Source organism: Aulostomus chinensis, chromosome 15 (genome assembly GCF_037954235.1).
Source record: "Aulostomus chinensis isolate RoL2024-O1b breed Wild chromosome 15, RoL_Achi_v1.0, whole genome shotgun sequence".
Lineage (NCBI taxonomy): Eukaryota > Metazoa > Chordata > Actinopteri > Syngnathiformes > Aulostomidae > Aulostomus > Aulostomus chinensis.
Window position 1 is genome coordinate 14656082 of NC_141334.1, and position 13832 is coordinate 14669913.

At 40.4% G+C, this 13832-nt stretch overlaps 1 protein-coding gene across 1 annotated transcript; it reads left to right on the forward strand.

Annotated features, from left to right (window-relative positions):
• The first annotated feature begins 2999 nt into the window (after nucleotides 1-2999).
• b4galt4 (UDP-Gal:betaGlcNAc beta 1,4- galactosyltransferase, polypeptide 4) lies at nucleotides 3000-9521 on the forward strand. Its single transcript, XM_086227049.1, has 7 exons — nucleotides 3000-3077; nucleotides 4811-5252; nucleotides 5597-5829; nucleotides 6305-6492; nucleotides 6643-6765; nucleotides 6866-6970; nucleotides 7083-9521. Exons 2-7 carry the CDS (start codon nucleotides 4991-4993, stop codon nucleotides 7216-7218), a joined length of 1047 nt encoding a protein of 348 aa, XP_086083175.1. The 5' UTR covers nucleotides 3000-3077; nucleotides 4811-4990; the 3' UTR covers nucleotides 7219-9521.
• Nucleotides 9522-13832: the final 4311 nt, after the last annotated feature.

The following is a 13832-nucleotide window of genomic DNA, read 5'->3' on the forward strand; positions in this document are numbered from 1 at the left end:
TCAACCTTATAACCCCCAGCCCTGCATCCCCCCCCCCCCCCCCCCCCCACAAAACAAGGCTAATCCTCTTTTTCTTTTGGGGAGACGATGGGCTTCTTTGCTCCAGATCCTGAGCAGGAGGATTCGGCCAGATGTTGACCACCAAACAGATCTCTTCAGGCCATCCGTGGTGGTTGGTACCGGATCAGCTGATTGTGCTGCGTCGATCACGTGCTGGTACGGTGTCTCAGGTAGACCGGGCAGGTCTTAGAGGTGGCCGTGTGACTGCCTCTGCAGTTGACACACTTGGCTACTCTATTGGTGCACTTAGTGTGATGGTGGTTTTCGCTGCATCTCAGGCAGACTTCTTGTTTCCTACAGTTGGCTGAGATGTGACCAAACTCTTGGCATTGATAGCACTGTGGAACCTTCTGTGTGGGCCGTGCCTCCTCCACTCTGAAGCGTCTACGGCCCATATAAAATCCTTCGTACAGAAGGTCGTCGGCGTGATCAGCATCAGTCACAGTCACCTTGAGAAAGGTCGTCGGCTGCTTTGTGTAATTGCTGACAATCCTTTCAACTGTTGAGACTTTGTACTCTTGTCTCTGGAGCTCTTCTTTGACCTCTTCCACTGAAATATGGACTCCTATTCCTTTGATTACCAGCACATACAAAGGTGAGGTTTCAGGTGCAGGTGTGCTGGGTTTTTTTTGTGCCAGCCGGCACAAGAACGGTGCCCCCTTGAATGCCCCCTTTGGCCATGGGGCGAGGAGGGATTGCTGGGAGGAAACATCCTTGGGGAAGATAAGGATGCCCCCATTTTTAATGTGGAAAAGTCTGTCGATGTGGACTTGAGGCTTAAATCTTCGAATTTCCTCATGGATGGCCCGATTCATTGAGAACGCACCATTGTTGGGGGTCTTATAATTTTCGATCACCACAGGTGTGACGTCCACCTCCTCGGTGGGCTCCTGTTTTGGATTCTTGCGACATCCTTGATGTAAAGTTTCATACTTGTACCTGTTGTTCTTGACAATGTCAGAAAAGCTGACAGAGTAATGTTTGGGAATGGCAGGGACGGCTTTGCCCTTCATTGTCAGATGTGCCGTGGTAGTTAGAGGAGATGCTGAATGGAGCGTAGGTTCACTGATTCTCTGGATCGTCTTTGTGGTTCTCTTCAGAGTTTGCAGGAGAATACTTGGTTCCTTTTGTTTCGTCCTATGTGGATATAAACAAAACTCACATTCTCTGACATCACCGCCAAGATGACATCAATGCAAAGATGACATCATTGATATTCAGTGATCACTGTCAGTTTTCTCACCGTCAGGTTGACAATCTCTGGATACCTGTGATGCTTGGTGACATCATCATGCAAGCCATTGCCGCGCCCCTCAGCCAACCAACCATGATCTCAACAACCAGTTCTTTCACTGAGTTTAGCCTGCGCGCTACTGGTGCCTTCAGAAAGCGCCAGTCCTAGTTTGAGAGGAGGGGGATGTGATGTGAACAACCTGGGAAGCTCGTCTTTGATCCTTGGCCGCTTTCGGGTCGCTAATTGTTGCCTTTGGGGACTATTTAGTGAAAGATCTTAAGTCTGGTACCATAGGGAGCCAAAAAAGATGCTATAGTATAGTTTAATATACCGGTAACTTGCTTTCATGTCTGTTGGGGGAAAATGTGCACTTTTACTTGCAGTTACTTTTCTGACATTGTATTACTAAACAGTGGTAAACGCATGTCGTCATGTCAAGAAGAGCCAGCCATTGCTTTGGCATTTACAGCTCAACAACGCCAACCCTAGTTTTGCAACAACCAAGGGCATATTTCAAGTTATGCAGCAAACTCTACAAAATGTGCTGCATAACATACCCTGAACTATTATTTATTAAATCCTCGAAGATGTTTGAATAGAATATTGAATAGAACATGGGGCCACCGAAAACCCTGAAAATAAATCCCACTTCCATCAAAACACACGGGAGAAACAGTGAATCTCTGTTAAATTCATCAGACCAGACAAAGATTTTTCCAAAATGAAACTCTCAGCAGTTGAAGGAAACTCTTTAAAAAGGGAGGGCAAAGCAGGACCTCACATGGGGTTCAACAGGAGGGTGACATGCTGAGACGGTCAGGATCATGGCTGACCTGGCTGAGGAGCAGCTGGACAACAGAAGAATTTTATCCTTGGAACCACTAATGGAGCCCAGCAGAGAAAGTAGCATGGTGTCCACATATGGTCTGCAGAATGGGATGAGTCACAGACTGGAGTAAATGACCAAGGAATGTTTTTGGGTTGATAGAAAGGGATCCACATACAGGACAAAATCCTCAAACATACATGATCACATACACACCCAGTAATTTCTAATACTCTGTAAAAGTGTTTGCACTAACACAGAGGCAATGAGGAGAACTACAATATACAGTGGTGTCATACTGCAGGGCTAGGGCTGTCCAAAGCCCTGCTATATGGCACCGTATAGTCCATTTTTTGCCCACAATAAGGCTGAATTTGGCAGCTAGATGTAAAAATAAATATGATTACAGTAAAAAAAAACATTTTAAATAAATAATAACAGGACTAAAAAAAATGTAAAATGTTGCACGTTTATTTTTTGGTGAGGTGAGAATAATCGTTACATATAGAAACTGCATTACAAGTAATTACTTGTTTATTTGATCCGGTGTAGTAAAGTATATCACCGAAATATACTGTATATGAGAGACAACCTGGAGTAACCTGAACTCTTATTTTGAAAAAAATTCATCGGTCTTACATATATCTATCAAGTAAACTGAAACTAACTCAATTTCCGGTTTGTCGATGCTGCTTTAAAAATTAAAGTAAGTACACCTTCACTGTCGGTAATTATTTAAGGGATAGTAACTTAAGAGTGAACAAATTCACTCAGAATCACCTACAGACTACTTAGTTATGATACTCAACATATGTGAAACAGAAATATTTTTTCAAGATCTCGCCTTTCCCACTGTGTTGGCTTTCATTTCGAAGAGCTAGCGGAAGTGAGAAAGTATTTATTTTAGCTTGACAGCTTTGCATCGCATAGTCCTGCGATGTTAGGATGGCTTGAAAGGTAAGGCGTGTCAATATGATAAGCAACAATAATTTCCATGGAATGTAATGATGATCAGACACTTATTTCGCAGTTCATAAACTCATTATCGAGCGACACTCGTGCTAACGTTCACATTCGTCAGCTAACCCGAGCCAATAGTCAGGTTTTGTCAATGACGACTTCTGGCAACAAAAAACGAATTAGAGTTATTTCCCAAAGCAACATGGACAGTATCCAGGAGCAGAGGGACACTTCGAAGATGTGAAACTTATCGATGTCTGTTCCATCCAGCAGAGTAACCGCAGCGTTAGGTAGTAGCGGTGTTGAGAGCTAGCCAACGCCACCTCGTCAGCACGCGCCCCTCAAAATATCTCTAGGTTAGTACGCCAACTGGTTAATAATTTAAAAGTTTGTCCTGTCTAGTACGAAGTTGTTCTATTAGCCAAGCGATGAGCACTGTAGTTACAAACTAGCGACAACGTTAGTAGCCTGTGTGTTCGATTGTGTACTGCTGGTACATTCTGTTAATAACATCTAGCTAACGTCACACCTCTTTCCTCAGGATGTCATTCAATAATGTGTTGGTTCTTTTTTATTATTATTATTTTATTTAATACATGTATTTATGATGGCCATTCCCTGGTTCATGTACATGAGGTATGTCGGTCATACAGATATTACGATCATAATACGGTAATAATTCCTTCACAGATTAATTTTGGCAGACCTGGCTTAATAAAAGCTATCTGTTCTTTTGAGATTGCAACATGTGGGAACAAGGAAGAGCGAAATGCAACGTGTTTGTGTCTCATTTTTGTAGGCAAGTGTTTAGAGAGAATAGCCTGGGGAGTCTCACATGACGCAAAGGAAAATTATGGCAGGGGCTGCACAATGTATGGAGTATTGTCAAAATAGCAATTTGGCCATATGTAATATTTGCTTAAGGCCAAATTTGTGGAAAAAAACACCACATATTTAATATCCCAGTATGTAAATTGTTTTCTACAGACTTACAGAAAAGTGTTTTCAGAGCAGATCCCTGCAAATATCCCATCATTATCATGTCAATATGTTGATCACAATATGAGTTGGAGTTGTGATATTGTGAATCCAATTGCAATATCAGCCAGAATAATGGCAGTTTGATTTTTTTTCAATAGTATTCAGCCCTAATTACAACTGATTGATTTGATTAACAATTTATTGCTTTTTTTCTCACAAAATAAGCAGTTTATGGATTTTTTTTAGACCAGCGGTTTATCAAATCACTCAAAGAAATATTAACGTGGGTATAAACTCTAGCTTCGAGATAACATTAATCACATGTCAGAATTCAGTTACAAAAAAGCTGGGACTATCACAGGAAACAGAGGAGACAAACACAGCAAAAAGAAAGGTGTCTAGTTGGCGAGCAACAATTCAGGAAACTCTTTCAGTAGTATAACAAAATAAGAAGCTCAGGGGACAAAACAGAAACAAGGGTATTTGTGCTAAAGAGACTCAACCCGTAACTGGGTTTGTGCTCCGAGATAACATCTCAACATCCGTCCTTTAGTTGTTGTATGAAAAGTAATAGATATCTTTTAAACTAGAACCTGCCCTTTCAGGGTTAGGTTTTGCATGAAAATAGGTTGCAGTGTTTTAGTTATTAAGATGAAAATATGCTCATTTTCTGCAGCTAAATCTATAATGTTTCATCTCTGAATCAGTTTACAATCGATGTAACCCACTATTTTTTCCCTCATCTCCAGAAACTGGATTTTCAGGGTTCAGCTATGAATTTTCACCTGTAAGTGTGTCACTGCCATGGGATGATCAGCTGGTGAAGGTGACACTGTTTTGCTGAAATGTGGCTCAAGGAGGCAATATCGCGCTAACAGCGTCACCAGGTGCCAGCTCTACAGTTTTCACATCAGTCCAGTCACGCAGCCATGGGCTTTTGTTCACCGGCGTGCAAGATTTTACGCAGAGGGAAGTATTTTTTACTGCTCCTTCTCTCACTCTCAGTGCTGGCATGGATTACAACTTTTACAGGTGAAACTGTGAAATCCATTGAGGTATCCTCAGCCGCAACAAAAACTCTTGTGAAAGGAGACAATCTGCGGGAAAAAGTTAGCTCTCAGACATCTGTACCAGATCGCTTAATTACTCCAGCACCTAAAGCGGAATGTCCTCAGGAGTCGCCGCTGTTAAGTAAGTTTGAATTTTAAGAGGGGATAAAACATTAAAAGCTTTTAAAATGACACGATTAAGACTGAGGACTGTAATGTTTAATTTGCCACTGCACTGGTTCTTAATACTTTCTTAATTGACTGACAAGGAATTCTTGATTCAAGTGTTTAGTGTCCATACATCAATGGCCAGTAGTGGTTACAGTGAGTTAACAAACAAAGGGCTTTCACACACACGTTTCAGCAGACACATTAAATGACTGCACTAGCAAAAACATTTAAAAGGTTCAAAGGTTTATGGCGTGTTCTTATTGCAGTGTAGTGATGACTGCCATTGAACGCTTCTGCTCTAATCTGTTTCTCCAGAGGGAGCCCTGAAGCTGTCGTTTGAATCCACCCTGAAACTGAAGGATGTGGAGAGTGAGAACCAAAGAGTGACCGAGGGCGTTTTCGAGCCTCCAGACTGTACAGCACGACAGAGCGTAGCCATCCTCATCCCACATCGCAACCGAGAGAGGCACCTCCTTTACCTCCTGTACCACCTGCACCCCTTCCTGCAGAGGCAGCAACTACACTATGCAATTTATGTCATCCAGCAGGTATGTTGCCCCACCTCATCAGGTTTCATATAACAGCAAGTGGTGTTGAGCTTGAAAGCTTGTCGACCTGTTGACCGGCTTGTCACCTCAGGGAGCTGCTCTGATGTTAGATATCTGTGGGATTAGGTGTCTGTTCTGATCCTGAGCTCGTGTCTGACCTGACCTAGTCTGATCAGACTTTAAGGGCATTCATTTACTTGATAAGCCGAGCTTTCTTCAAAGAATGATGCTGCTTCAACAATGAAGTTATTCTGGAACAAGTGTAGCATGAAGTATGAAGTTATTTTTTGGGGGGGGGGGGGTGCTAGAGCTGTTGCCCTGCATTTAAACACTCCCACCTATTCAAATATTAACATTTTTACTAGGTGAGTAAATCATATTGTCACAGATGGTTAAGCTGAGCATTGAAGCTTAGAGTCAACATAGAGCTGAAGCAGGTTGTGATTTCACAATGAACTTTTTTGTTTTTTTAAAGGCTGGGGATGCAACTTTTAACCGTGCCAAGTTGCTGAATGTTGGCTACTTGGAGGCACTAAAGGACTACAGTTGGGACTGCTTTATTTTCCATGATGTGGACCTGGTTCCTGAAAATGATCACAATCTGTATGTCTGTGACAAGCAGCCCAAACACTTGGTGGTTGGCCGCAACGCCACCGGATACAAGTAAGTAGGCGAATAGCAAGGCACCTTACATCCTGATTAAAGAAAAAAAAAAATCTGTTTTGCTTTTTTACCCATTCACAGCTGTTTGACTAGATGATGATATCATCTTGAAACATAGGAATGCATTTTTTTCCTTCATTCTCCTCTTAGGCTGCGTTACAAAGGTTACTTTGGCGGAGTCACAGCCATGACCAAAGAGCAGTTTCTTCAAGTGAATGGCTTCTCAAACATCTACTGGGGTTGGGGTGGAGAAGACGATGACCTCCGCATCAGGTAAAAGAACTGATGGAAAAACTGGATTTCAGAGCCTGAATATTTGTTTTCAGCCACGTGAAGCACAGGTGGTTGACGTTTTTCCTGACGCATTTTGCAGGGTTGAGCTGCAGAAAATGAAGATTGTGCGGCCGCCCGCTGACATAGCTCGCTATACCATGGTGTTTCACAAACGGGACAGTGGCAATGAAATAAACAAAGACAGGTATATACGCAAAGAGTTTGGTATGATTTGTGTCTGTGTTGTGGCCAAATTATATGTACTTATGTGCTCAATGTGTCTTTATTTCCTTTTTCTTAAATGTGTCCCCTGCCAGGATGAAGTTGTTGGGACGAACACCGCAGGTGTGGAAGAAGGACGGACTAAACAGCTGCTCTTACAAGACGTTGTCTGTAGAACGTCTGCCTCTGTATGTGAATGTGACTGTAGACATCGGGAAGCCACAGAGTTGAGATTTCAAACAGGATGCCATGCTGTGACAAAAAAAAAAAAAAAAATTTTATACTTCATGTTTGGACACCTGAACGACTACAAGTGAGTGCAAGGTGTCATATTTAGCACCCATAATACACATTGTTTTGTTTACAGAAGAAGTTCACTAGAGGGGCTTTGCACAACTTTATATATCAATCTGCCATCTATTCATATCAAACCCTCTTTTTCCATTTGACTTCATGTAGCACGTCAAAACATTTAAAAGTGTGAGAAATATTCCTGGTGTATGAAATGGATTTAGTACTTCATATATATGCCTTATTCTTTGTCATAAGTTAGTGATATTTGTTCATAATGGCCCACAATATGCATTTATGTGCTTTAGATTTTGGATGAGTGAGGGACTTGAAAAATATATTTAACACACACACACACACATATATATATATATATATATATATATATATATATATATCTCCTCATGTTTCAGTTGGTGCTCCTGGGATGGCACGGTAATTTGCACTTTTGATATTTTAATGATAATGTGTGTTGACCGTCCCAGCTTAGCTCCTCCCACATGAAACTTGAGGACAGGTCTGATCGACTCCTGTGTGACTGTGCACAACTTAGCTTGTGTTCAGGACTCGAAGTGTTTGTTTAGTCGAGATGTTCAGATGTTGATACTCCCATCGCAAATAGAAGATCAGTGTGAGGTGGTATGTAAACTGGGTCAGTTCCCATAATTAACCACTAGGTGGCAGGAAGGAGCTCTTGACACAGAGCTTTGTCATTCTGACATTCAGAGGAAAACTACAGTAACTATGGAAATCAGTCAGCCCATTTTCACACTCAGACGTTAAACACCTCTTCTATGCCTGTGTGTTTTGGTCCTTTTGACAGACTAAATCAGGACAGCACTGCAAAAGACTGACGCCTTTAAAACCAGATCCTCATCCAGCAACACCCTTCCCAAAGCAAAACTTATCCTCCCACAAGAGAAGCTCCCTACGACATCACTGACAGTCCACAGACAAATGACATTATCAGAAAAACTGAAGGGCCTTTAAAAAAGCAATAAGTATATGTCAGGCTGACAAAAAAATGCGATATTCCATTGAAATATGTTGTGTATTTTTACGTGTTATGAAACTGATGATGAGCTATTGAGCACATAGATTGGCACGGCTGGAAAGACACAGTGAGATCATTGGCTGTTGCATTAGCGATGGCACAGCTGCGTACAGTGTCAGGACTCCGGAACGGGCTCACTTGTCACTTAAAATACAGCTCTTGTTAATGTCATCTGTGCATTTCCTGCTGTGACTTTTCAAAATATGAGAAAAGGGTCTATTAGAAGTGTCCTTGTATGTTGTGGTGGGCACTGAATCATCCGAATTCGTGACAAAATTTCTAATTATTGGCAGTAGTTGCCTTACACTATTTGCCTTTATTTACTATGTTGAAAAGTGTAATTTATGATTTACTACCTTGATCATCCCTGTAGCTTTAGTTCTGAAAAGTAGGTTTAATAATAAGGCCTTACATATGTGACTTTTGAAGCTGAATTCACTGGGTGGTGGATTCTTATTTATTGATTCCTGTTTTTTTTTTTTAAGTCTTCGTTGTTTGAGACCCAACAAAATGACTTTTTATTCCATTATTATACGGAGACATTTCAGTTTTCAGAATTATGCATATTTGTCTTTGCATGTTGCTTGTAGATTTATGTCTGAAACGCTCATATCAAACAAATGATTTTTCCTTTTTTTTTTCCCATTAACTGTAGCCGTTGGTGTGTTCCAGACCAGATATTATAGTCTTTTTATCCTCTGACCAGCAAATCGCAATTTTTGCAAGAATAGTACATTCTTTTCCTACAGACAAAGGTAACAGTTTAATTGATCCACTCCTTGTTATTTATCTGTGTTCATCACCATTCGACAAAAGTTTTGCTGTTACCACAGTTTGTTCAAACGCGTATTGTTTCAAGTAGCAGAGTACAGGCTTACAGTGTCGCATCTCAAATTCTGAATTACTTTTTTGTTGTTCTCCATGTGGAAATATTTGAAGTAAAACAGCAACTTCTTGAGAGTATATGTACTACATTATGAGTCAAATGAAAGTCAAAGTAATTCCATACTCGAGAACATCATTTTATGCATTTCATTTATGAATGTTTGTGTTGATTTTTGCATCGTGTTTTTTTGTTTTTCTTTTATGACTGAAGACTGATCATTAAACTGAGATTATGTATTTCGGTTTACTCAAGAACACTTATACAATATATGAGGTTTTTTTTTAATGACTTGTGTGAATTTATTCCTCTGGGGTTTTAGTTTGTGACAGTCACGAGTACAGAAGGAGCGTACAGTACAAATATTCAGATGTATCAGCGAGGGAGACCTGTTGTTCTACAACTGGGAAAAAAATCCCGATGCAGTCTATAAGTTTTTTAAATGACATAAAAACTGGTGCAAAATTAATTCAGCTCAATTTTGTGAAAGTCATTACAATTAATTTGTATAATATTGCAGTATAATATATGGCGTCGTGGGTTTACTTGTTATCTCAAAAAATATACACAAAATACTCTATTGGCTAACTGGCACTTGATTAATAGCGCACATATTTGCTAAAATAAAAGATAGCTTATTTTTATGTCATTATATTCTCCAGTAAAGCTATGCCAGTCATGTTTTTGGGAGTATAGACAGACTTGTTTCTGGCCCCAGCAGTAAAATACTTGCAGGAAAGCACTTGCAGGGAAAATCACCAGTGACATCATTGATCCCAGCTATGGTCAGACTGTAGCCACTCCCTCCCCCAAGGCTGCATTCGTTGTGTAAATGTGTGATTCAGAGGCAGTGCCGTAAAATACTTCACGTGCTGTTAAGATACAAAGATAAAACATCAATCCAGTGACGTCACCAGCTCTGTTTCATCAGGATGCAGCAGTCCACAGACCTGACCACTGGGGGGCGACGATTTGTTTGAAAATGTGTCAGCGCAGAAATGGGTCCTGTGAGGGAAAACAGCAACTCAAAGCTGAATAATGGAGCACAACACAAACAAGGCAGGAGTGAGCGATTTGAATAAACATACGAAAGCACAGCCATGTTTGTTCCAGTTCCAGAGGGAGGAGTGTTGATCTGTGGGCTGGAATATTTTGAGTTAGCATTTTGGTCACAGGCAGATTACCTCTGATTGGAGCTACGACGATTAATTAGTTGACCAAAAGAGGATTAATCGAAAACTATTTTCATCGCCCATTAAATGTTTCCGTCTTTTTTTTTTCAAGGCATTTAAAACATTTGCTGGTTTCACGCCCTTAAATATTTGCTGGGTTTTTTTTGTTGTTGTCATTTATGTCATAAAGAAAATCAAGAGGTCGAGACTGTTGATGACCCAAAGAAGCCATCTTAACATGCCACTTTGCATTACTTTAAATATTCTTGAAATTCCATGGACGAAACACTTAATGGAATTGACGCTTGATGGAAATGATAGTTTATTTTATCCAATTAATCATCCGAAGAAAAATTAGTTAAACCAGAGAAACAATGATGAAAAACAGATGAACTCACAAGAAACCCAATACAAAAATCATCAGTAAAACATGCTACATACAGTATATATGTATCAATTTTTGTACAAATGAAATGGCTGTGCTCATAATTATAAGAAAAATAAGGGTTTCCTTATTTGACATTTTTTCTCTGTACGAGAAGTCTTGTTTTCTTTCTTCAAGTACATTTGTATGCATTCGCACGTAGACGCATTTCTTTCTGCTCTATAAGTAATCAAGTTCCAAATGTACAATCCTCGTCTTAAAAACAAAGGAATATTTTGTCCCAACATAGGAATCAGTTTCCCTCATTGCATAGTTTCCACTTCGTCACATGGAGCAGATCTAGCAGGACACTGCCCCACTGTGAGCACATGCGCTACAGCGCCACACAAGAGCGCCCGCTTGTTATTCCCTTACAATGACTTCTCAGCACCGACTTTTTACTCTTTTTGGGTTTTTTTTTTTTAAACCAGTGTAAAGAAAGAGCGGGATGTCTGAGGCTTTGTATGGACAGAATGATGTCATGTCCTCTTCCTATGGTGCAGAAAGAAGCTTTGTCTCGCAGAGGCCAGGCCCGGTCATCTCGCTCACATGCCACATTCACAAGAAAATATCCACACAGCAACACAGAACACTGGCCTCTACTCCACAAATTGCTCCATTCAGATATGTTTCATGAATATCAGTGTTGCCCACAGTGTTTTTGTTCGTAAATAATAACCCTTGTATGTGAGAATATAAGAACTGACCGCTGGAATGTTCATGTTTTGACAGTGGCTGATTTACAGCTAAAGTTTTATCCGTTGTTTATATCCAATAACTATTTTAAAACGTATTTATAAATATTGCCTGACAATACAAATCCATTTTGCCGTGGTATTTCAGTGCCGCAGCTTCTGCAGAGCAAGACAGTGCCGTGTTGTTTCTGTGTGGAGTTTGTTGGCGTTTCCCTCTGGGTGTTCCGCTTTTCTCCCGCAGTTCAAAGTCACACAGGTCAGGTGCACTGGAAACGCTGCATAGCTCACATGACGGTATTTGTGTTTGTGTATAACTAACTATATTTCCCTTGAGAAACATTATCGGTCCACTTTCATCGCTCATGACTTCGGCACACAAACATATAAAAAGTATGAAGACCAAAACAGATAAAGGGAAGAATGAATACTGGATTTAGAAATGATAATGTTTTTATAGTTAATAGTCAGAAATACTAGTTAGTTAAGGATGTTTTGATATGCTCTCGAAAACTGCAGTTTCATTCACTGGAACGGGTTTCAGAGGATTCTGCTGTTCCTGCCTTCACCACTGGTGTCACAAGAAACATGTCACCCACTTGCGTTAAAAAAAAGTCGGCGCCCAGTTTTGGTGGCCATATTGGATTATGGATCTACAGTATACACAACCTTAAATATTTCTTATAAATCTTTTTGTTTATATTCAACAGTCAATTGTTTAACGTGAGCTTGCTTTCATTTGAGAAACAAAATAAATTTCACACATACAATCCACACTGTAAGTCAAGAACTGTTCCACCAAATCCTGTGTAAACCTAAACATGCTTTCAGTGGAGTCTAAGCAGGCCATATGGAATTTTTTGTTGTTTTTTTTTTCCCTGTAATCTTTAACATCTCTTATTTTCCTTGATACATTTTGAGCAGGATTTTATTGTTTCAGCACAGAGCAGGGAAGGAGGGGTGGTTGAATAATAGTGTGAGGACCAGAGTGTTACATTCATGTTTGAAGTGGTGTTCATCTCTCTGTCTGTTGGCGGGATTAAGTAAAATGAGGCCGGACTTCAGAATGGTTTTTGTTGGTTTTTTTACATTTGGTTTGGTTGAGTTTGCTTCAGTGGTTTGTGAGAGCCCTCCAGGATTATTGGTGATTAAAAACCTTGAATTGCAGGTTCAAAAGGGACAATAAATTGATTGTCTATTGTCAAGAGATCATGAATTAGGGCTTCTCAGTCAGTCGGTCATTGAGTCACTCTCTCATTGTGTGATGAAGCATTGTTATTGGATCCGTGACGACAACCACCCAGATGATGTCTCAGTCAGAGACTGATATGACAGGGTGATAAACAGCGATGGAGCCCACTATAATGGCAAGAAATATCTGTGTGACGAGTCTGAGGTTTGGGGTTTGAGGGGCTCAAACAGACAGACATTCCGCCAGGATAGTTTTGATGTTCTGTAACTTCATCTGGCATCAAATTAAGTTATTTTAATAAGAGCCCCCAAGATCAAAGCCAGAGATCAAAAGCAGAATCCCCTAGATCAAAAGTCAGACACTGGTCAGAGAGATTTTGTGATGTCACAAAACCAAAGTATGAGCATGAATCTTAAGGTTTTTGTTTTTTTGTTTTTGGTATGAAACCACCACCTCAGTGTAACCAAACAATTTTGTCCTGTGGTGAAATGAAGAAAAGAATAGATGGTAATCTCTACTGTTTGTCAGAGGATGAATAAACAACCCAGAATAGTCGAACATTGTTTTTTAGTCATTTGAATATGAATTTTGTCAGAAGTTTATGTTTACTCCAACAACAAACTGAATTAGCAGCAGCTCGGCTCTCAGTTCTTGAGTGTCGCATTCGAAATCATCTCTGGTCCAGTAAATCACTGTGGTCATTGGGGGTTTGATGGTGGTTCAGCAGGAACACATATACTACAATTAAAGATTAGATCCAAAAATAGCACTTCAGGGAAAGTCACATTTCAAACCTCAGTTTATGGAATTAGGGTTTTCAGACGTGTAATTTTCCCAGTGGAACCCACTAGTTTGCCAATAAGAGGAATCAATCATCACTGCGCAGGCAGCACTTCATGATCCTTCTCAGGCGACGACGCACTACAATGCAGTGATGTAACAGCGACTAAATTTACCTTCCACAGGATGTAACGGAGTGAGTACCGGAGGAGAACTTGACAAACATCAATCACTGTTTCATTGCTATAAAGTTTTGGTCCAGTTAAAAAAAAAAAAAAAAGCTAAAATGCATAGCAGTTAGTAACAAGAACCATGTGTCCATCTCCTCACCCCCCCCCAACTCCCCCAATCTCCCCC

Excerpts from the sequence above, each read along its gene's own strand:
- b4galt4 (XM_086227049.1), top strand. The coding sequence starts at position 4,991 with ATGGGCTTTTGTTCACCGGCGTGCAAGATTTTACGCAGAGGGAAGTAT. Across the intron at positions 5,253-5,596 it reads TCAGGAGTCGCCGCTGTTAA|AGGGAGCCCTGAAGCTGTCG; the intron begins GTAAGTTTGAAT and ends CTGTTTCTCCAG. Across the intron at positions 5,830-6,304 it reads CAATTTATGTCATCCAGCAG|GCTGGGGATGCAACTTTTAA; the intron begins GTATGTTGCCCC and ends GTTTTTTTAAAG.